This window comes from Gymnogyps californianus, chromosome 6 (assembly GCF_018139145.2).
Source record: "Gymnogyps californianus isolate 813 chromosome 6, ASM1813914v2, whole genome shotgun sequence".
Taxonomy (NCBI): Eukaryota; Metazoa; Chordata; class Aves; order Accipitriformes; family Cathartidae; genus Gymnogyps; species Gymnogyps californianus.
In genome coordinates, this window is record NC_059476.1 from 15,539,401 (window position 1) to 15,562,886 (window position 23,486).

Sequence of the window (23,486 nt, forward strand, 5' to 3'; positions counted from 1 at the left end):
AAGCTAAAAAAAGTTTCCTATTTTGACTTGTGCTTTCAGTTTTGCATTACTGTTACTTCTGCTTTGCAGACTTTCCCTAGGCCAGCCCACCTCGGGTAGGGTGTGGAATGAGACAACAGATGGGTCGCTTCTTTCCATTTGAGTGAATTGTCTCCTGGTGTTTCTGGATCCAAGAAAAACATTAGGAAAGAGCGGCCTTGGTCATCTCCATTCTTAGACAAAGTGCTAAAATAAACAAAACCAAACCCGATTTCACCATAAACCGCCCCAGATAATCTCCAGGGCACTGTTGTGATGAAAGCAGCTCTGTTCATGTTATCTCTTTATTTCTGCAGACCAAGGGCAGGGATCAGCTTGTATCTGTGCAGTGCCTGCTTTTAACTGTGAGAGCTACGACTGTGGAGACGTTTTGATACCGCTGATTTTTATAGAGGCTAATTATGTAAATTTGCGCAGAACACTACAGATGGCAGTACTAGGTCTCCCTAAGCTTGCAAATCTGGTTCTTCAGGTTGTCTAGTCCAGGCTTTTGACCCTGGGCCAAAGTGTTTGAAATGTGGTAGGGCAATCACGCAAAGGATGCGTTTTAAGGGGGGGGGGGCATAGAGCGAAGCTTGCACAGCACGCTGTGATTGGAAGGCACAGGTCTGCACGCTGTTTTAGCGGAGATGTGGGTGATTTCAGAAAAGTTACTCCCTTCCCAACTTTTTAGCCTCCTAACAGCTGCAACTTTGTCAAGCGGCTATGGAGATGGATATGCAGTCTGGATCTTCTCACAGATGTAGCACAAGCCCCATGGCCTGCAGCTCACTGGCTGTCCCCGGCCACATTCCTCACAGGACACTTCTGCTCGCAGAGGAATCCCCCCGAGCGTGCCCCAGGCCGAGGGCGCCCTCCCTGAGAGGAGACTGGCCGCCGCAGGCCTCCGGCAAGGAGGAAGGTGGCAGGGGCCGCGGGGTGCGGGACCAGGGCCGCGGTGGGGCGGCCGAGACGCTCCCGTGAGGCGGGGACGGAGGCGGGCGGTGCCTCCCGCTCGCGCCGGGGGTGGGGGACGGAGGCGGGCGGTGCCTCCCGCTCGCGCCGGGGGTGGGGCCCGCCCCGCGCGCACCAATCAGAGAGCGGGAATGGGGTGGGGGGTGGGGGGGGTGAGTGGCACGAGACCAAGGCGCCAAACAGCCCTTCCTCCTCCGGCCGCGGAAGGACGCTCCCACCTCCCGCTCTCTTCACAGCCAATCACAACCGCGCTCCGTCTCCCCGTCCCGCCCCTGGCGGCAAAGAACCAACGGGAGGCTCTACTCCTTCAGCCGCTCAGCCAATCAGTGACCGAGCCTAAAAAAACCCATCCCCGTCGTCTCCCGCCCGCAGCCCCGGAGGTGAGGGTCGCTCCGGCCGGCGGCCTTTGCTATGGTGCCGGGAGCGGCCGATATCCCTGTTCCCCTCCGCCGCGCGGGGTCAGCCGGGCAACCCGCGCCATGACCCGGCCGCTCGGCGTGGGCGTGCCGTCGTCGAGCCCGTCCGTCACCAGGTCCCGACGCCATTTTACGCTGGCGGTCGCGGCCAGAGAGACGGCCCAAGACTTCAGGTACCGGCAGGGAGCGGCTGAGGGGCGAACGGGGGTGTGGGAGGTGGCTGCGGCCGCCGCCAGGTACCGCGCCCGCCTAGCGGGGCGCCTCTCCGCTCCCGGCGTGCACCGCGCCTCCCGGGGCGGAGGGGTGCTCCCAGCGTGCACCGCGCCTCCGGCAGGGGGCGCCCCCGGCGGGCGGCTCCCGGCGTGCACCGCGGCGGGCGCGGGAGGAGGGGATGGCGCCATGGCCGGGGGCCGAGGCCGCTTTGAGGGTGGCCGGCGGCTGCGGGAGCTTCGCGGTGGTGTTCCCAGCTCCCGCCTTTCAGTCCCGGCCAGGCTTGGCAGATGGGGGTGTGAGGCTGTCAGGGAGCACAGCGGTGTGCCAGCCGTGAGGGGCGGCCGGTGCCCTCCTCATCTGTACTCGCACCACTGGGAGTTCCAGCCCTGAGGCGCTGGCCCTTGTTTTCATGTGGTGCTGATAGTTTGTTGACCAAGGTGAAAGGAGCCTGATAGCCAGGCAACCTGACAGCATACAAGGAAACTGAAGAAAATGTCAGGCTAAGTACTGACTTGTATCCAGCACATCATTCAAAATACATGAGTTCTCCCATGTGTACCCATATATTCTCCCGTCTTCTGTCTCGGTGTTTGTTAGCAAGTCTACCTGTAGAGCTAGGTAGGCTTCAGCAGTTTGGCTCTAAAGACCTAAAGAACTTCAGTTGTCATTGATTCAGCTTTCAAGCTTGTTCCAGCTGTGAACTGTACTGCTAATGGTGCTGGAAGACAAGATCTCCGATGAAGGCAGTGGCTGTCAATGACAGTTTTTAGACATGACAAACCTCTCTACCAACTAGAAATCCAAATTCTGCCAAAGACTTGATGAGGTTTTTCAGAGGCTGCCGAGTTAAGTAAGTTTAGTTTCTTGCGCTATGAGGCAAGTCGTAATTTTCTTACGCCATTAACAGCACCTTGTTTTGTTCATTTCTGCTGATACTCTTTTTTTGATAGCCCTGACATTTGGAGGAAAGGGAGAAGGTAAAAGTTCCGTTTCTCTTCTGTGTTACTTCTTGCCCAGGAAAGTGAAACTACTTTGTGTTTTGGTTTTGCTGCAGTCATCTAAAAGACAGTTGTGAGGTTTTATGTGTGACTTTCTGTTCTGGGTTGTTTTGTTGTTGGTTTTTTTTTTTTTGGTTGTTATTTCTACAGTGCTTTTCAAGATGCTCCATTTCGTCAAAGATGTAGTAACATTTTGTAGTTTATTCCTATGTTGTGTGGCTTTGCTTTCTCTGAGCTATTGCTAGTGTTTCCAGCACAGATTTTTAAAAGTGCAGTTTTTATCCAATCAGAGATAACCACTGATATGGCTGTAAACACTAATTACTTTTAAAGAATACTCAGGGGTTTGTCTTTTTAAAAAGTGAAAGAATTTCCTCCCTCCCTCTTTCATGCAGGTTGTGCCCTTAATTTTGAAAGACCTGTAAGGTCTGTTAGGTGCGTCTCCTGGCTGTGTAGCTTTTTTCTTTGTTAAGTGAGATCATGTATTTATGGGTTTTGCCTCTTCTTATCTGGGTTTTTTAGTGGTCTCCCTGGCGTCCCAGTTAAGATGAGATTTCACAAAAAATGGTGGAATAATTTTTAGTGGGGATAAATATGTTTTCCTGAATTTATATATTTTGCTGAAAAGTGTTAACCGGAGCTTTGTGGTTGTTGACAAAGATACGTTAAACAACTGTGACTTTCATGTCAGGTAAAAAAAGAGTGAAAACCAGTAATTATTGTTGCTTCATCAGTTCTTCATTCTTTTAGGGCTGATTATTTGACCTCTTAGTAAAACAATAGTGGAAATTCTCCTGTGAATAGTTTGTGAACAGTTATGGTCCTGTTCACATAGAAAATCACATGTTCTTTTTGTACTTTCATATATATGAAAAGCAGGTTGGAAAGCCCAGTACTTCCTCGTGTTCTTCCTTGTACTGTATCACATGCTTTATTTTTTTTTTCACCCTTTGCTTTTGTTCGAAGTTTCTAGTACACTTCCTTGTCTGAGACAGATACAATACAGCACTTGAGAAATTATTTTTAGTTGGACAGTTCCTATCCCTTGCACTTCCAAAAAGCAGAATTGCAAAGTAGAAAATGTCAATGGATAAGCACTTTAAAACAAATAGTCTAAGACAAATCACTTTCCATTCAAGTTAACTTTTATCCCAGGGAGAAAACAAAAAAAGCCTTTTTTTTTAGCAGCGGTGCCTCCATTCTCTCAATTATGTTATACAAGGCTTTTTATAATTATGGAACAAACACGGATTTTGTTACAAAGCTCTAGCATTTAGAGTAAAAGACAGCAAAAAGATACAACAATGAGATAGTGGATGTGGGAGGGAGATATGCAGTCGTTCAAAATCAGTGGCTGTGGAAAGAAGGAAGAAGATAGCAGAAGGCTTTGGGTTTGGTTTTGATTTGTCTTCAAGATTCAAGTGCAGAGAGGTAACAGAAGATGAGATTTGGACTGCCAACAGTGGTTGGTATTGCAGATGGGGCTTTAACCTGGAAGGAAGAAGTACAGTTTCTTAGTTAGGAAAATAGAAGGGTTTTGGAAAGATATGCAATGCAGAAAGCTGTGGGCATGGGATGATTTTGCAGCTGCGAGAGCAGTCGCAAGCAAGCATTGGGAGTGTCGTGAGGAATGCAAGGCGGAGAGAGCCTTGCCGTGAGAAGGTGAGGTCAGAGTGGGAGGTGGTCTGGGTCGGAAAGACAAATCAGTCAGCAACGGCAATAACAGCGAATAAACCTGCAATTTAGCCTTTTGATTCTTCTGTTGAACTGAAATTTGGGGACCCTTTTGCTTCAGCATGTGGGAAGAATGGGCGTATTTTGGCTTATGTCAAATTAAGCTGGGACACGTTGGAGGCAAGTAGTCTTTGACAAGTAGTTTTTCTGCTCTCTTTGGTAAGCCAAAAAGGCGGTTCTATGCACTCGCGTATTCTGATTACAGGTGGCTTTTCACTGAGTTACAGTATTCTCAAACATCATTGCTTGTCAGCAGCCTGCTTAAAGAAGTATCAGTGCATTATAAACAGCTTTTTGTATTTGTGTAGGTGCTAAAAATGCAGAAGCCGTGTTAGAAAATGCAAAAGTGAAAGTAACAAGCTTACGGAAAGATTCAAAATTAAATCCAAGTTTAGTTTGAACAAGTGAGCAGTGGGTTCTTCTGGCCTGAACTTCAAAATGGTTATTGAGTCTGTGAAAGCACAGTCATGTATGGATGCTTGAATATGTTAGCTTAGAATCTGGAATAAATAAGTTTTGCCTTTGTAATCACCGTTACACTGACAGTAACAATATAGCTTTCTTTTGGAAGGCACAGAAAGATTACAAAAGGTGGAAGAAGGTCTTAAACGAATCTGTATTATTCTTGCTTTCTCACACCAATATCTTGTTGGAACTTGAAGAAACACTTCCAAAACAAGCATAAATATAGTCTTGAAGTCGTTAGTAAACTTCCTTGCTGCGCGGGAGAAGATGAAGATAGCAAGTTCATAGTTCTTGATGTATTTTAATGTTCAAATTGTACGTTACTCAGACAATCTGCCCATTTTTAGAAGTGACATTCTTTCATGGAGAAATGCCTTGGTGTTCTCACGTCCTACTTACTCTTCCCAGAGAAAACACCTCTGATATAAAGCTATTAATTATCTTGTGTATGTGTAAAAATAAGATGGCTGTAGACTGCTATTTCTGTTGGAAGCCAGAAGATGCCCGTAACGTGTGCTGGGAGGGAGGCCACTGACACGTGTATTTTGTTAAGGGGCAGTGCTGGTACAAGTTCCTGCTGAGAAGTCTGATAATAGTGCAGATAGGAATTTGCATCACAGCCTGGCACCACATGTGTGAAAAAAGCAACAGTAGTGCACAAAGGGTTTTGGACAACAAGAAGAAAGTTACAGGATTAGTTGAACTTTACAACTTGCAGATAGAACTTTGTGGTTAGACTTGATTGCAACTAATAATGCATCGAAGAGGGTTTGGTCACTGATGGTATTGATAAGGCCAGCTGCTTACCACTATAACACCTTAAAAAAAAAAAAAAAAATTACAGTAGAAGTTACCAGCTCAAAGTGTTGACAGTGGAGATGGGGAAGTTGTTAATGCCATCACATAAGGTACTGGTGAGGTCTTATCTAGAATACTGGATACAGGTGAGGTCAGTCCCATTTAAGAAAGCTTAGTTTAAGTGGGAAGGATGGTTAAGACTTACTAGGATGATAAAGGAAACGGTTTGAGTGAGGAAACTGATAGGTTGGCTTCATTAGCCAAGCAGAGTGAAGGCTAGAAGGCGATGAGGATAATGATGCTTTCTCTGATCTATCAGAAATAAGAGCTGCTGGCATTAAAAAAAAATCTGCAGAAATAAATTACAGCATTTTATCAATATTCACTGTATGGGCATTTAGGTATTGTTCTTTTAAAAAGATAAAGTTATGTTTTCTCTTCAGAAACCAGACCATTACAGAGTTCTTCAAACCAGTTTTAAACCAAGGTAAATACATGTTTTTTAAATGGAAGATTTTTATATGAATTTTAATTATATAAGTGTTCAGAAGTATAGTCCAATCTCATTCCAAATCGGAGCAGCAATATAATGAGTATAGCTTACCAGATATATCAAAATGTGCATGTTTAAAATTTTTTCTAGTAACGTAACTGAAAACGTTAATTTCCTATTAAAATTAATTTCTTTTAAATAGTGATGTAATTATTATTTCAAGTTATTGTCTCATGCTTAAGCTAGATTGTTTATAACAACTGAAGCTGTGACATAGATCATGCAATTCTTTGATGTGAAATAAATCGCATGGCACTAGCAAAACTAAATGATTAAGTAAATTCCTTTTGGATTGCGTGTGAGAGAGAGATAAAATATCAAGTAATACAGTCCAATAAGATTTTTTTTTTCCAATATTGTGATTGTGAATAATTTGTCTTGTCTTTTCTCTCTTAGACCTTGGCCATAAAGACAGAACTGTGTTGTGTTCACCAGACAGAGGAAATGTAAAAGATGCAGGAATCGGACTGTCAGTTTTATGTGCTGAACGTTTTGAAAAGAAAATATCTTCTCCAAAGAAGGTCAGAAGAAAAAAGATGCCAGACCAAACACCAAACACAAGTCCTGTGTTGGATGCCTTTCGGAGAGGAATTAGGGAGAAAAAGGACAGTGTAAACATTTTAGAGAATGGCAGAGCATGCAAGGCACTGGGTTCATTGTACCCAAAAGTAGTGATTCAAAAACTCCTTGTTACCGCAGGGTCTCGCAGCTGTTTGTTGGCCAAAACCGATAAAACTGTCAAGTCAGAACAGGGAAGAAATGAAAAGTGTCTGGGTGTAACAAGAACACCATTGTCTTGTGGAAATAGTTGGGAAGAGAAAACTGACCGTATGGATCTAGAAGATACCAGTTCAGACTCTGACAAATGGCTTTCATCATCGGAAGCTGATACTCAAAAAGCCTGTGCTAGAAATAATGGCACTGTGAACAACACATCTCTGTGCCAAAATCCAGGTCTTCCCATGAAATTGCCCTGCACTCCAACTGACTCTGAATTTAGATTGTCACTGGAAGCCCTCTGCAGAGACAGGAAGCGGAAGAAACATAGAATGAAACAATCTAAGCCACATACTGTAAAGCCATTCTCAGGAACAAGTGTATCATATCAGGTGTGTTTACAAGGGTTGGAAGAGGTGGAAATCAGTGACCCATTGTGTGTGTGATTCTCTCCCCCCGCCTCCTTTTTCAATGTAGGATGAGATTCTTGGTGCTGCCTTTTTCAAATGTGACAAAAGTTTATGCTGTTTTGCTATTCCTCTGTAAATTTTAGGTAATGCTTGGGTAAGTTGGTTCTTATTCTACAATAAAAGAGAAATCCTGGGTTAGATGCAAGCATGGAAATGCAATGGAAGTTGTAACTTTAAATTGTATTTTGTAGAAAAAAGTGTCATTATCTTAAATGTCTTATAACCTTGTGTTTTCTTACAATGTAGTGTAGGGAACAGCCTGGCAAATTTCTGCTAGTTAGAAGTTGCAATTAATAGCAGTTCAGATTTATGCACTGAAGCCACTGTATTTAGATAGAGGTGGGAATGGTCCTATTAAGTATGTAGTATTTCATTACAGGTTGAATTATATTCACTTTTTTACCAACCAAGAAAACTCCTTGAGAGGTTGCTGGTTACTTGCAAGGAAGATCATTATGTGTGCCTCCATAAAGCGCTATGAATGGAACAACAAAGATTGTTTAGCTTGTGTTTCTTTTTCTCCTTAGCACCCCTCCCTCTGTATTTGCTTGTCTGTGCTTTCTGTCATTTTGTTATTTAAGTTCCTAATGACTTGTTTGAGGAAAGCCAGCTGGGCTATGTTGCCGCAAGTGGCTAATGGCCCTAAAAGTGGAGAGATTCAGAACCGGAGGCCAATCTGAAGAAAAGATATAAAATTAGGGTTGTGGAGAGTCCTTTTGTTGAGATCTTTGCAGCTGTATTTTAAGTTTGTCTTGAAATGAAGTATATTACCATATTTCTGGGTGTGTGTGGAACTAAGTCTGTGCTGGATTCAACACTTGGCTCAAGATCTCAACATCCTGGTTTTAAAAAGGATTATTAACTATTAACGATTAACTTTTTTATTTTCTCTGCCTTTATTTTAGGGAAATGGATGTCCTTTACAAAAAATACCACATTCTGGTTCAAGGGAGACTGCCTCAGGTAGAAGCAGCGCTGAAAATATGGAATTAATTAAACGATCAGATTCGTCACTTTGTGTCTCTTTTTAATGGCTTTTTTTTCTTGAAGTTATGTTCTTCTGTTTTCTCTCTCTCAAAAAAAAATTACTGCTGTATAGTGAAGGTTATTTCTAATAATATGGCAAGCTTGAAGAGGTTTAAAAGTAATTTGGGATTTTAGTGAAAAAGAGATTGTTTGTAACTTAGTTAGAAGTCATGATATTTCTTTGTCTTAAGACCGTAATCCCTGATTATTTTTATGGTTTCTCTTGCATTTTGGAAAATCCACGTTCACTGTGGAGATTAACAAATTTTGCCTTTCAGCTTAATCCAAAAAGAACATTCTTGTTGAATCAAACACTAAAGTTTAGCTGGTATTCTTGTTGCTTTTTGTCCCTTTTAACCACATAATTTTGTTCTACAGTAGGTAGAACTGAATATAAAAAGCTCACGTGAATAGAAGCTTGAGCTAGGTCAGTAGGATGATTTAAAAAAAAAAAAAAAAAGAGGGAGGGAACCCAAAACAAGGAGAGTATTCCCATGTTGTGGGTCCATGGCTGTGTAAACCTATCAGACACTGCCGCTATGCTTCACTTTCTGCCTATGCTAGCACAGGGACTTGGCCAGCGGTGCGATGAGCTGATCTGGCTGAAAATTGATTTGGGAAGTTCTCAGCCACATCAGCTCCGTGAAGTAGCTTGCCATGAAGTGTGCAGGTGCTGGTGCCAGCTTGAGGCAGGAAGCAGAAAAGCATGGTGAGGAAGGTGGGCTCTGGTGCCATAGAACCATAGCCTGAAAACAGATTTCTTCATATTCTGAATGCTTTTTTATGACCACTGTTAAAATTATTCCAGTACTTCCAAAATACTTTTCATACTGTTCATTATTTATAACCATAATATGTAATTACAGAGACTTTCTTCCAGTCCCATACCTCAACTGGGCTATTGTCTGTTTCCAAAGACTGTTTGATTCTAGTGTATAGGAAAAGTGTTCTACTGTGGCTACTGCATTGCTTTAAAATAAAAGGATTTAATTTCATTTCCGAGTTAGTTACAATAATAACATAACAGTACAGTATCAGCTAAATCTTAATTGTGTTCCACTGTATTGAAGCAGAATGGAAGTATTGTAGTTTCTGATAAAAATTTCAGTCATAGTTGACTTAAAAACAGAAGTTAATTTTTTAAAGGGTAAGCTGTTATGGTTTTGATTTTATTTTTTTTTAATATTTTTTAAACCTGACAACAGTGGTTTACTTTTTTCTTAAACACTTCATAGATAACCCATCTCAACCAAAGCCGAAGCAGGTTTCAAAACATGAGGCATCTTCTCCAAATGCACCGAGAAAGTCATCTGAGATGGCCGCTGGTATGTGCAAGAGCCAGTCTGTTCCTTCATGCTGCCTTAGTTCTAAGATGTGTTCTGGGCGATCCAAACAAATAGACTTTACTGGGAAAAGAAAACGTGCTGCCATGAGTGTGGATGCAGACAGTTCAAATCAATCTGAAGTATCAAGTTTGAATGATCCTGCTTTTAGTAGATCATCTGCAAAATGCAAAAATAGGAAGTCTGACTTTGTAAAAAATATCCTTCTAAAGTCTACTTGTGGTGATGTTCTGCAACTAATGGAGGCTGCTGCTCTACCTAGACATGATCCTGCTCTTCCAGAGGAATACCTGAACTCAAGCAATGAAAATGAGAAAGATAGTTACTCCTCTGTAGGTTTGTCATCTTCATATTCTGCACACAGTCCTGGTAAAAATAACCACATTTCTGTTGTGGATACCAAAGAGAATCAATTGCAGGTGGCTAACTCATGCTTTTTCTTGGAAAAGTCCCTTCCTTTTTCTCAGGAAAAAAGTACTGTGTTGCCTTCTCTCCACGACTTAACGCAAACAAAAGGTGTGAAACCTCATCTTCAGAATGCTGGCTTATCTCAGGTATTGGATGCTAACAAAGAGGAAGATGGGAAAAGACCAGAAATATGTGCACACAATAAAGCTTACAGTATTCAATCCAGCAACAGTTTTTCAAAAACAGAAGACAAGACTTCAGAAAATGCTTCTGATTCTTGTTCAGTGGAAGGTTCTGGGAAACTTGCACTCTCAGAAGAGGCTGGTAAAAGTGTTACCTGTTCGTTGTCTTTTAAAGAAGGGTGCATGGACAGCGGCCATATGTCTTCACAACTCACAGAAGAGTTAAAAGTTGAAAGCGCCTGTACAGACGAGTCCAAGTTGAATGGAAAATCAAAAAGTGGCTTTGATAGTGAAGATGAGAGTTTGGAATGTAATCTAGATGATGATGATGATGAAGAAGAAGTATTCATGCCACTGCAAGAAATTCTCTCTTCAAGTCCCAAGCCACAGGCAGGAACCCTGGAAGAATCTTGTCTTGACAGTTTTTCTCAGGTCACCATGACGCCATTACTGAAGCTTCATGTAAGTGGCTAAAAAACAAAAAAAAGCATTGCATCAGCTTTATTATGTTGTGGTTTTTGTATGATTTTTTCCTTTATTCATAATGCGAGTTATTTGCCTGCAAAATTGGTTACTCAGCTTCAGGGTCCTATGCTGTACAGTGCAATGTGGTCAGAGAAAGGGTGTGCTTGTTAGTGTGCTTGTCCTTGGAATGGTTGAAAGATGGTTTGTGCAGCCGGATTGCGTTAGCTGTATGGCTTTCGGTGGTTCTGTTTTTGCTTTTTTCCCCTAAAGAAAAAGGCAGGAGGTTGTGGGGTCTAATGTTTTCATTTTCCTGATCAGGTAAGATTTTTATGAGTTGAACTAGAGGGAATTGATGTAGACGTTGAAAGGTCTGTGTGCTAGACTCCGGTCATATATCCTTGTCACAGTGTGTGATTGTCAGAAATCTGCGTACAAGTTCTTGATCTGTAAGTGTGATGTTTTCTTTGAGGTTGAATTTCATGGAAATTGGAAATATTTTAGAAAGGATTTCAAACAGCTCAATGACTGTTCTGCTCACAAGGGATAGATGAAGTGTTTGAATCCCAGTTTACAGGATATTATGGTGATGACTTGATCTGTGTTTTTAAAAGTTAGCCTATTTGTTTAATAACAGCTTGTCAAATAAGTAGTCATTTTGAAGTTTTATGGTAAAATAATGTTTTAATTAGGAAGGTCCTGCAGTAGGACTTAGTGTGGCATTCCTGACAAAGTTGGTACAGGTTAGAAATGGCTGCATTTAAATAAAAAGATTTTGTACAGAATCTGGCTGGGTTGGAGTTAATTTTCTTCATAACAGCTGTATGGTGCTGTGTGTTTCGGACAAAAACAGTGTTGATAAGAGACCAGTCTTTTGCTATTGCAGAGCAATACTTGCTGAGCATCAAGGCTTTCTCTTCTTCCCACTCTGCCCCCACAGTGAGTAGGCCGGAGTGGTCAAAAAGTTGGGAGGGGACAGAGCCTGGACAGCTGACCCCAGATGACCAAAGGGATATATTCCATGCCACATAGTGTCATGCTCAGCAATCAAAACCAAGCAGGGGGAGTTGGTCTGGCATGTAGCCATTACTCAGAGTCTAGCTGGGCATCCTTCTGCTTGTGGGAGGTGCTGAGTGATTGCCCTTGCATCGCTTTTTCTTTTCCCCCTTATCCCCTCTTCCTTCACTTATTAAACTGTCTTTATCTCGACCCATGAGTTTTCTTGCTTTTGCTCTTCTTATTAACTCCCCTGCATCCCTGGGCGGGGAAATGAACAAGCTGTGTAGTGCTTAGCTGCTGGCTGGGGTCAGCCCGCCGCTATTTTCTACAGTAGAAAACAAGCAGCAGAATACCTGTATAAATACTCTTGTCCTCCTCTCCTCCCGTTTTTAAATCTCTGAAACGGTTTGTTTGTTGACTGAGTTACTATCTCCGCACGCAGATGTTGAACAGCCATAGTTATTTTATCTGTCCTTAGCATGCTTGCATAATGAATCGTATAGATCAGACTTCTGTGGTTACATATATATTCCACAGTCTTAACCAACATGTCTACCTAATTAATGGTTAAGACTGATAAACACATGCAGCCTAGATCAAATGTTTGTGGAACATGTATGTGACCACAACATTTGGCCTGTCCTGTTTCTGCATAATTAATGGCCAAGTAAGACAAAAGAGTTAAGAACTGTCCCAAAATTTCCATGACCATGGTTTTTGCATATACTAGCATTCTTCTCTTGTCATGTAAGAAGGGGCATATGTGCGCATTGGAATAAAGTCTTGATTCCTCAGTTGTTCAACAGTCGTTTTAGACATATTAACCAGATATAAAATAAGGTAAGAGGTCTTCAGCTTTCCCACAAGATTTCCCACACAAAGACATGCTGCTTGTTACATTTGAAAGGTATCTCTGAATACCAAAAATTAATGCTGTATTAACTGGCTTTTTTATTAGCAGGAGGACACTAACTTGTTAAACTAACTTCTGTTACCTTTGGGTAGTAGAAAATCCCCTATGAGAGGGTATGCTTTTACTGAATTTTGTTCTAAAATGAAGGAGCTCATAGGAAAAAGCTTTGTGACTGGTAAGAGGCTTGCAATTTAAGAAGGTGGTGTCAGAAGGGCACTGCTTGTCCAAAGAACTGAATCATGGTCATAAAAGATTTCAAATCTGTGTTGTTTGCTACTAGCTGAATAAAATGCTGGCTACTGAAAAACAAACTAATTTTGCTAGCAGTGAAGACTTTCTTTGTGTGTTGTTTTGTTTTTTAATTCTATTTATTAGCTTCTTAATTTGGGTTTATATTAGGATTTTGATTGGAAGCTTTGTTTTGTCTGATGATTTTGGAGGTGATTTAGCAAACACTGGTGCTTTGCCCTCTAGGGACTCCTGAAAGTAACAAAGAGGTACTGAATAATTTTTGGAGTTTCTTGTCTCATGCATGAGAATGGGGATTCCCAGGGTCTCAGTGGATGATAATAATAAAGCTGTGAGGTAAAAGGCTTCTGATGCTAATGGTCTTTGAAGGTTAGCTGGAGGTCAGCCCCAGGGAGAGAAGCAGAGACTTGCTTTGCTGCTCAGATCCATCATGAAGCACAGCTCTTTCTAAATTAATCACTGAGAGAGATTTGACCGTTATATAAAATTGTCAAGGGATTGAGAAACCTAAACTGTTAATAGTCTTGTTTTTCAGGGTATCCTTTGCGTTTTTATCTTCAGGTAAAATATCATTAAAATTGGAAGCTGTTTCTATTTTGATTATGTTTATTGTCTAATACTGAATGAATTGATAGCTTGTGGTATTTTTTTAATTTCTTAATATTTCATTTACAGCTTTCTAAGCCTCCTGTTGTTAGCCAGGTGTCGTATGTGAACAGCTTAGAACATCTCTTGAAGGAGAAAGAAGAATCTAAAAGGTTTGTTTCTTAAAGCTGCTTTTAAAAATTCGGGATGGAGTTGTAGAAGCTTAGATTTACCTCTGATGGAGTTTGGGTAGCAGCAAGCTAAGCTTTGCCTGCTGATGCCACCAGCGTACATCTGACGGGACCTACAAGGGTGGCTTAACTGTAAAAGCTGAATAACAGGCTCCTTCCAAGCAATAATGAGTGATTTGTGATACATCTGTCTACCCCTCAAGAGCCAGACTAAATTTACTGATGCCTTCTTTATAGGTCGCTGAGCCAGCTAGCAGCTGCTGGTCAGGCATGAAATAGAAGTATTTATGTAGACTGACTGTACTAGTTTCTTCAAAGGCATTTGTAGCTCAGTTTTGGTTTCCAAAGTTGTGTAGACTATTGGTATCTGAGTAGTTACATAGTTCAGTGAACAGAACTAATGAGTGTTCTTGCAAGAGATCTTTTGGGTAGAAAATGTAATGTGGTATATGTGCTAATGGCAGGTGGTGGCGATGGGTATATATGTGTGATTAACTGTTTTGTTTAAAGAATCTGACCCTAGTAACTATGGGCTGACTGACTATGGAGTAGTGAATACTCCTATAACTAATACTATTTAACAAATAAAATACTAGTATGATTTTAAAAAAAAAAAATTTAAAAAAAAAATCAACCAGAAGATTGAAAGTTTTGTGCAATTACAAAAAATTCTATCAGAAGTTGGTTGAGCATATTTGTCTCTGACAACCTAGTGATTGATTGTGCTGTTGGAAATGCGTTAGGTTTTGGGAAACATCCACTTTGTATCTTGGAATAGCAAGATGCTTTTGTTTTACGCAGATGCAATGTCTCGCATGCTTTTGCCATGTGTAATTGGCTACTGACTCCTAGGTTCACATTCAGAGCTTAAATTTGTTGTCTTCAGTTGTAAATACTAAATGGTGATGATATGTTCTGCTGCTACTGTTATTTCAGGGTAGATGAACTAGAAAAGCGGTTACAGGAAGACATACAAGGAAGGGAAACTGATTCTTCAAATGGAGAGGATGATGAGAATGCCAGTGGAGATGAAGATCTCTCAGAAGAACACAGGTCCTTCCAACTCCAAAACCAATTAAATATAGTTCTTCACTTTTCTAGCTTTTTCTCCTAATCTCTCTCTCTTTCCATCAGTTGTTAATATGTTTAATGTGAACCATTTTTAATTGTCTTTCGGGGCTGGGTGGATTTTCTTGGACATTACTGTATTTTAACAGTTCAGCTTTCACATAAGGCGGATGTGTTCATCATCTGAAAATAACTGTCTCAACCAGCAAATAGCCTCTCAATGTTTAAATTCATAAAAGCAATTTTGAATTTTACAGGGCGTTTATAAAGAGATTTTCAGTAGTAGCTCATGCCATACCTGACTACCACCCTGGAGAAGATATATTTGATTTATCAACCTCTGGGAAAATCTTCAATCAACATAACCTTGACTTGAGGAATTTTCACTTCATCCCTCAAAATCCTATAGAGAAGCTCCTCCTTAGGTAAGAATATCCTCTTCACTCTGTTGTGTTTACTTGTACCATTTTCTTCAGTGTTAGCAGTTTTTAAGATAAAATAGTATCTTTGCATGCAAATGAGCTCTGTCTTACTAAGTAGGTGTCCTGGTTTTGGCTGGGATAGAGTTAATTTTCTTCTTAGTAGCTTGTACAGTGCTGTTTTGGATTTAGTGTGAGAATAATGTTGATAACACACTGATGTTTTAGTTGTTGCTAAGTAGCGCTTATCCTAAGTTAAGGACTTTTCAGTTTCCCATGCTCTGCCAGCAAGCAGGTGTACAAGAAGCTGGGAGGGAGCAGAGCCGGGGCAGCTGACCCGAACTAGCCAAAGGGATATTCCATACCATAGAATGTCATGCTTAGTATATAAACGGAGGGGAGTTGACCAGGAGGGGCGGATTGCTGCTTGGGCATGAGTGAGTGGGTGGTGAGCAATTGCGTTGTGCATCACAGGTTTTTTTCCTTTTTTTTTTTTTTCCTTTTTTTCCCTCTTCTTTTTTTGTTATATTCCTTTTCTTCATTATGATTATTATTGTATTTCATCATGAATATTGTTAGTATTATAGTTTACTTTAGTTATTAAACTGTTCTTATCTCAACCCATGAGTTTTATCTTTTCTCCCAATTCTCCTCCCCATCCCACTGGGAGCCGGGGGGGAGCGAGGGAGCAGCTGTGTGGTGCTTAGTTGCTGGCTGGGGTTAAACCATGACAGTAGGCAAGACTGACTCCCTTTCCCTGGAATTCTCCTTTCCAGGTTAGCTTTACAGAACAGTGACTTGTTACTTGAAGCTTCCTTCTTTCCTCCTCTGGAATTCTTGAAAAACATCTTAAATGAGACATAAGGAAAAAAATAGATGTTCTGGCCTCTTCCATATTTCTACTGTGTTGAGCTATCACTGACCAATTTGTGGAAGATAAATGCAGAAGTGAAATGTTATAATGAACAAAAGCTTAACTATCCCAAGACAGAAAGAGGACCTTTGTGGTGAACTGATTTGTGACCTCCTAATGTTGCATTATGTCTGCTGAAAGACCTTTACGTGTTTTCGTCCTGAATGGGCCTGGGACTTCGGGCTCCACCTAATGAGGATTGCAGAAAGTCACAATTTCTGACATCTGTTAGATTCAGTCACTGAGCTAGCAGTGTGTCTGTGTGTATACAAACAACTGTTCTGTAACTCATAGGGATTTGTATTCTATATTTATGAGGCTGTCAGGCTACAAATAGCTGGACAAATTCTTGCCTAATACCGTAAGTGCAAATCCTGAAAAATTCTGGTTGTTTCAGTTGGCATTTTATTCCAAACTTGCATCAGTGAAACTTAGAGAATTCATTTAATCTTAAAGGATTTTGGATACATGTGTATGTGCTATTGTGGGTGTGAAGAGGAGGAGGGTGGCTTCTCCTTATCTCTTGAGGAAGTGATGTTTGTGATACACTCCTTTGGCTTCAGGCCTCTCTATTAATGTGTTTTGAAGATCACAAGGCTATAAGCTTCAAAAGCATCTTGTAAATCAGTGACTGGAGGAATGAGAATTAAATGAATCATCCCTTGCAGAAGGCAATTATGATTTAATTGCTTATGCATTCTGCACAGTTGGCACAGCTGGCATGTACTGGCTGTCCAGTTGGCACATGGATGTCTTCCTAGCCACTTGCTCAGTCAGACAGGTAGAGGGTATGTGGAGAAGTTAGGACACAGATCTCTCAACAGTGAGAGCAAGAGTAGACTGAAGAAGGTTATGTGGGAAACTGGATATCATTAATTCAGCTGCTTATGACATACCTGACTTTCTAAAGAGGACTAAAGCTAAAATAATCCAGTAATAAAGATGACATATTTTCTGTTCTTCCAACAGCTACTTTTTGCACCTCACAAGTTTGCACAGTGAGATTAGACTGTTTGATTTTAATAGCTTTAGTTTGCCTCCAGACTCTTTATTTAAAAGATTATTTTAAAAATTTCAAAAAAACTTTTTTCTCTTTTCTTCTAAAAGTGTTGGTAAAAGTCAGTGGACAGTAAAAAATCTCATTCACTGGTCTCATTGAGCATAGCAGTCTGTCTGTATAAACAGGCATAATGTTCATTGTACGATAGTGTAAATCAATGTTTGTTTGAAGCTATTATTCTCTAATAATACAAATGTTTCCAGATTATATAATGTGGCATTCTGGAGGAAAAGATAGTTGTTCTAAATAACAAATAAGGTTTAATTAGTATAGTATTTCATATAGGTGAGAACGTAAGAATAACATCTGTTTTGGATGTTCAGATCTTTGTTTGCTGTTGATGATGATCTGAGGGGTGGGGAAGTTCTTAAGCTTTTGTGAAAGTGCTGATTCAACCACTAATTTTTTTTTTTTTTTTTTCTCCTCTTTCCCCACCCCCATCTTTGTCTTACAGTTCTGGTGTAACACAGCAGCTTTCTTTAGCTATTAATGGTTTTCTAAGTTCTGCTTACAGTTGTATCTTGTGTCCCATACCAATTCTGAAGTGGCTTTTCCAGGTAAGACTATGCTATTCATGCAGTTATACTCTATCCAGGTATAATATTCTTCCTGGAAGCCAGTTGTAGCAGGAATAATCAGAACAAGTTGGTGAATCTGTTGCATTAGGTTAACAACTTTTAAATAAAAAAAAAATCTTTTTTTCCGGGTTCTGATTTGTCCTCCAGTCTGAAATACTTTGATTGTCACTAGGGTTAAAACACTAGGGATAGCTTTTTCTCCGCTCTTTCTGAGTGACTGCAAAGCTGCATGTCCCTCTCCATCTTCATACGTGTTACTGCATTTGAAAAGGGCACAGTACATGCTAGGTGAGAAGAGACTTCAGGATATAATAGTGTGGGCCAAATCACAAGCAAATGTAATCTCATTTCCTTCTACCCTTCAAAAAAAAAAGTATGTGCTGCAGTATGCAAAAGTGCAAAAGTACCATTTCTACATATATCACCTTCTAAATCATCAGGGATACCTGCATTATCAGATAATTTTCATTTGGAAAAGGTCGACATGCATTATGGCTCAGGAAAAAGTCTGGAGCCATTCTTAAACGAAATGTGGCTGTCTGCTTTCTAGATGTCAGTGTGTAAATCCCCAGGAGCTTACATTGTTCTGTCACAAAAATGCCCCTCTCCAATCTCCATTCTATTATTATTTACCACACTCTAACAGTGCCTGACACAAAAAAGAAAGCTGGACCGCCTGTGAAATTGCAGCCTTGGTCTGTTGACTGGCTTTCTGCTTTTGCCAAAAGCGAAACATTTTGCTCCTCCGTGTCCTTCCCTCCAACCAGTAAAAAATAGCCTTCCATCCCTTCTGTGAGCCCTGGTGTTCCTCTAATAAGGAGGAAGTGTGAGCCAATTCAGCTCACTTACAGAGCAGGAAACTGTCCAGCACTTGCGGCAGAAAAAGAAGAGTTTTTTGCTGGGCTAGTGAAGTGCTCCAGGAAACATGAACTGTAGTTTATAGTCATGTTTTTGTAATCAAGAGTTCTGTGAAAATCTAAGAATTCATTGTTTCAGTTTTTGCATATGTTCAACTTGCCCATGATTGGAAAAGGTTGTAGTTAACTTTGTTGCCTCTGCTCCTGATGAAGGAGTTCAATTTGATCACAGATGCAAATGGGTTCTAAAGGGATACGTGATACTTGCCATTCTCTTAACCTTCAGTACCTTCTTATGAACCAACAGATTCAACATGGGGTTACAGCATTCTGATATTGCAAATAATTAATTTTGAAGTATTCATAGCATCTGTGCAGTGCTTGAAATAATCAATATTCACAATATTCTGTTCTCCTTGGTGTATCTTGCTTTAGAGGCTTTCGGGTTGTGGGTTGTTTTTTTTTCTGTTCCTGTTTCTTATTTTATTTTCCCAAAGAGTTGGTTTATTTTTTTTTTAATTAAAAGAAAACTGATGCCATCATGCAACTTGGTGTTTGACATATAGCTTCTTTTCTCTGCACAGATGATGTCTGTTCATCCTGACTATTGTGTTTCCACCCAGATTTTAGACAGATTGATGGAGATAACACTAAAAAGTGGTGAGTATTTGGCGGATGGAAAACTGACCACCTGAATGAAGGCATTTCCCTTCTGTTAAGTATAGAAAGATATTGGGGAGGAAGTAAAAGGCACTGGCTCTGTTCTGTGATTCTGGCATGAATTTAGGCTCTTCTGTTACTTATGTAACGCACAAATGCTAGGAGTTGGTCTTCACTGAGTGTGTGCAAGCTGTACCACAGGATGTGGTCCTGGCATGCATTTGCAAAGCAGTGCATCTGGTACAGAGCCTTTTAAACTCACTTCTATTATTTCACAAATAGAATTAACCTAAAGAGGAGCCCAGTCTGCTCAAAAGTTTACTCTCCTTTCCATCTTTTACTTTGGAAGATGCAGACTTTCATTTCATAGCTTAAGGACTACAAGATGTTTTTCGTATAGTCCTACTCAGTATGTAGCACTGCATAGTTTACTTTCCAGATAAATGGCAAAAGTGAAAAGAATCATACACCTGCACAAAACACTTTCAAGGATCTGCTTCAGCCCACACTGCCGCTCGTGTCTTGTGTGTTTTGCCTTCCTTCATCTGTACTTTCAAATACTTCTCCAGTATAAGTTCCTTTGTATGTTCTCCATGTCTTCACTTTATTCAGATCCATCAAAAGTCACTAATTCATTTAAGCCTGCCAGTTAACATTGTTAAAGTAATGCGGTTCTCTTGCAGTACTTGCTCAGGTCTGTCCAGATTGTACCCCATATTTTGAATCTTGTTTGAAATTAGACTGCGAGCTGATATGAGAGGGAATGTAGCCTCCTTTATTTTGTGCTTTGCTGATCCTAAGCTTGATTCTGAATGAACGGTTCAAGCTGATGAATGAGCATTCAAAGAATTAAGGCTGGGAGAGATCTCAGCAGATCTCTGAACTTGGAGCAGGATCAAATAGCTACAGTTGCTCCTGGAAAGTTGTTTAACCACTTTAAAATTGCAAACTGTGGAGTCTTCAAACCATTCTGAGACATTCTGTTCCAGTGCTTAACTAAGGATGCATCTTTTTTGTTGTTGTGTTTTTACTGAGTTGAACATTGAGATCTGAACGTGCAGTGTCTTGAGTGTTATGTTCCATTATATTTGGTTTTTTTCTCACCAGCTTAGCTCTAAGACACAAAATGGACCCAATTCAGAATTCTAGTGACTTCTGTCATTGTTTGGAAAACACTGTGGCTAGTTTGATGTTACCTTGCTAGTTTAGTGTCCTATAGGGAGTCCTCTGTACAGTTTGCAGACTTTCAGATACAAGTCATCATACAAATAGGCCCTTTTTGCAATGAGCATTGTTTCTTATTTCTATCAAATAAGTGAATTCCATCTGGTTAGCACTTCTGTTCTAGAAAGCTTGCGTGTTTTCAGATCTTATTGCGCTCCACTTCCAGTCCCACTATGATAACACCCTCTTACCTGTACCTACACAGAATGGTAATTTATGTATTCTCTTAAAAGCAAATATTGCCTCCCTGCTTATTCTGCTGTTTGTGATGAAAGAGAGCTGTGAGGGAAAATGGGTGGAACTTTAAAGTAATTCACGTGTTACGTAGGCAAGATGTTTCTCTAGCATAAAATACTGTGTTAGACTACTTCCCCCCCCCCCCCCCCCGTTCTGAAAATAAGCATATCATTCACTGTACCAGCTCTTCTGAGATGAGAGCTGGTAGAATTGATGCAGACTGCTGAGCTTACTTGTTTCCCTTAAAAGGGACTAATGCGAAGAACTAAATTTAAAACTAATCCGTTCCATGTCTTTTACTTGTAGCTTCCATCAGTGATGAACAGTCTAAACCATGGATTCCTTCACTAGCTGATGTGTCAGCTGTTTTTGTCAATATGGGTGTTGCGTTTAGATCTCTCTTTCCATTGCAGCATCTTCAGCCCAACTTTAACGAGTGTGATATTTTGTAAGTGTTTTCCTTTTGATATTTATTGCTTAGATCCTGTGAAAGCAAGCCTTGTGCTTAGAATGTAGAATCAGAAGGTTCTCCTTTATTTCCCCTCCCTTCCATCAAGCCATACTCTTCTTTAAATTCTCAGCTGAGGTCTTTGTAAGAGTAAATAAGCCAGAACTTCAAACAATGCCTGCCAGGTAAGGATTCAGCAAACCAGAGCATTGTCCTTTGTCCTGCACCTTCCTAATGGAGGTTTACAAGAATTGTTGCCTAAATAGCTGGGCAGAATTGTAAGTAATTGGTTACAAGTTGAAATAGATGTGTGTGCTCTGTAACTGAGGGTTGTTTTGATTTGAAGGCATTTTGAAACATGCAGGCGTTTTTTTTTTCTTCAGTTTGATGCAAATAAGCCTTTGTGGGCTTTTAAATTGTTGATTTATTGCTCAGATTAGTGTCTCTCTTATTAGAAGTCAGATGCAAGAAACAGTGAGTAAACAACAGCCAAGAGGAGACCTAACCTCTGCCAGTCCAGCCTTCTCCAGTCTACCAGAAAACAATTTAATTAATGTGATTAAGGTGAGAAAACTCTAGTTAGTGTGGGAGGGTTTTTGTGGTCTGTTTTTTTTTGGGGGGGGGTGGTGGTGGTGGTGGTTGCTGCTTTGTTTTGTTTGGTGTTTTGTGTTGTTTGTTTGTTTAGCAAAAACCCTGGTGTCTTAATCTAGTCCTGGGCATGTTTTGCGAGTAGATGCTATCCCGTGGTTTCAGCTTCACATTCAGCAGAGATTATTGCAGGCTTGTTGCAAACTTTAGAGTTTCCTGACTTCCATTGGCTTCACTCACAACTGCACAGTTCTGCTGCCTTCCTTTTCCAGCTGTGGCACTTTATCAAACGTCTTTGCTCCCTCGCGTAGAAGAAACTATCCATTTCTGTGTTCCAGTGGAAATGGGAAGAGTAGTTGATGTTGGGTGGTATGTTTTATGCTGCCTCAGTGTGCTAGTGCAGCTCTCAGAAGTATGCGATCAGTCCCTGTGCAGCACAAGGTGAATGAGGTAGGAGCTCATGGAGGGCAGGTGGAGCTGTGACTGGCTCTTCTGTGGAAGTGAGGTGTTAGATCCATGCACCGTGCCCTGTGAGACCATAGGCTGAATGAGTGCTGGTCACACTTCACAGGCTAGTTCTGTGATTAAAGGTTGTATGGTGAAAATACTGACTTCATAACTGATTTCAGAGTTCCTTGTGGAAATATTTGAATCCTCCTAACATAATGTCTGTAGAGATTTTTAACTTAGTGCAAGAGGAAGCACTTGAAGCATCTCCACTAGAGACAGAATACACATCTCTTGATTAATTTGTGTTCTCATTTACACACACATCCCATATTGTAAGTAACCCATGTGATAGTACTTGGGTGGGGAAAAAATCTCTTGATTTGTTTTCAGTATTACTTGTGTATTTAGAAAGTCTGTCGGTCTTTCATTCAGTTAGATGAGGATTATCTGTGCAGTGGAGAAAGATCTTTCCTACTCTTGTAATGCCCAGGGAATATTGCCACGTTCAAAAGATAAGCCTCCAGCAGGTATAAAAAAAAAATAAAGTGCAGTTACTGGGAGATGGGGAGATGGGGAGATGTTAGTACACAGGTGTTGCAAGAACAATGTTTCATTTGAGGTGCATTTTAATGTGAGGGTGGAAAACTTAAGTTCTCATCATACTTTAAAATAAGCTAAACCAATTTCAGATTTTAATGCTTTTTATTTTTTTAAAGTTTCTAGGTTTCTGTACAACAATAATTCAAGGTGCATATACTGATCAAGAAATATTGCTGCTGCTTCTATTGCTATTTAAAATAAGCTTGGAGAAACAGTTAAAGCAAATTCCTTTGATGGATTTTCAGTGCCTTTTCATAAATCTTCTGATAAGTATAAAAGACTGGGATACAAAGGTAACTTCTTAAGTAATTTTCTTGTACTAGGTTTATGAAACTGCAACTTAATTTTCAAGAAACTTCTGTTTTGTAGTTTTCATTTTTTCTTGACATCAGAAAAACACTGCTTGAAAATGTAATATGAGCAAATTGGGAGCTTTGGATTTGTGTGAGATTTAGGAAGTGGGTGGGTAATACTGAGAGGGTTTTTGTTGCATGACATTATGCTTCCCTGTCCTCTTCTGCAAGGGGACTGTTGTACTGAACTTAATAGCCGTATGTTTAAAACGGCTCTCTGAAAGAATGAAGAACTGATTGCACTAAGCTGATAAAATGTCATTAAAAGCAATCTGATCTCAACTACCCTACTGTAAAATAGTATTTAGCAGACTTA

General features: G+C 40.6%; 1 protein-coding gene across 1 annotated transcript in view; it reads left to right on the top strand.

The window, feature by feature from the left end:
- Positions 1 to 1,472: 1,472 nt before the first annotated feature.
- Positions 1,473 to 23,486, top strand: part of SLF2 (SMC5-SMC6 complex localization factor 2) — a 30,438-nt gene continuing 8,424 nt past the window's right edge. Inside the window, exons 1-13 of the mRNA XM_050899146.1 lie at positions 1,473 to 1,582; positions 6,061 to 6,104; positions 6,567 to 7,279; positions 8,263 to 8,320; positions 9,619 to 10,778; positions 13,615 to 13,697; positions 14,652 to 14,768; positions 15,041 to 15,208; positions 17,630 to 17,732; positions 19,195 to 19,270; positions 21,038 to 21,179; positions 21,635 to 21,743; positions 22,934 to 23,110. Coding sequence (XP_050755103.1) covers positions 1,473 to 1,582; positions 6,061 to 6,104; positions 6,567 to 7,279; positions 8,263 to 8,320; positions 9,619 to 10,778; positions 13,615 to 13,697; positions 14,652 to 14,768; positions 15,041 to 15,208; positions 17,630 to 17,732; positions 19,195 to 19,270; positions 21,038 to 21,179; positions 21,635 to 21,743; positions 22,934 to 23,110 — 3,060 coding nt within the window. The remainder of the gene's footprint in view (positions 1,583 to 6,060; positions 6,105 to 6,566; positions 7,280 to 8,262; positions 8,321 to 9,618; positions 10,779 to 13,614; positions 13,698 to 14,651; positions 14,769 to 15,040; positions 15,209 to 17,629; positions 17,733 to 19,194; positions 19,271 to 21,037; positions 21,180 to 21,634; positions 21,744 to 22,933; positions 23,111 to 23,486) is intronic.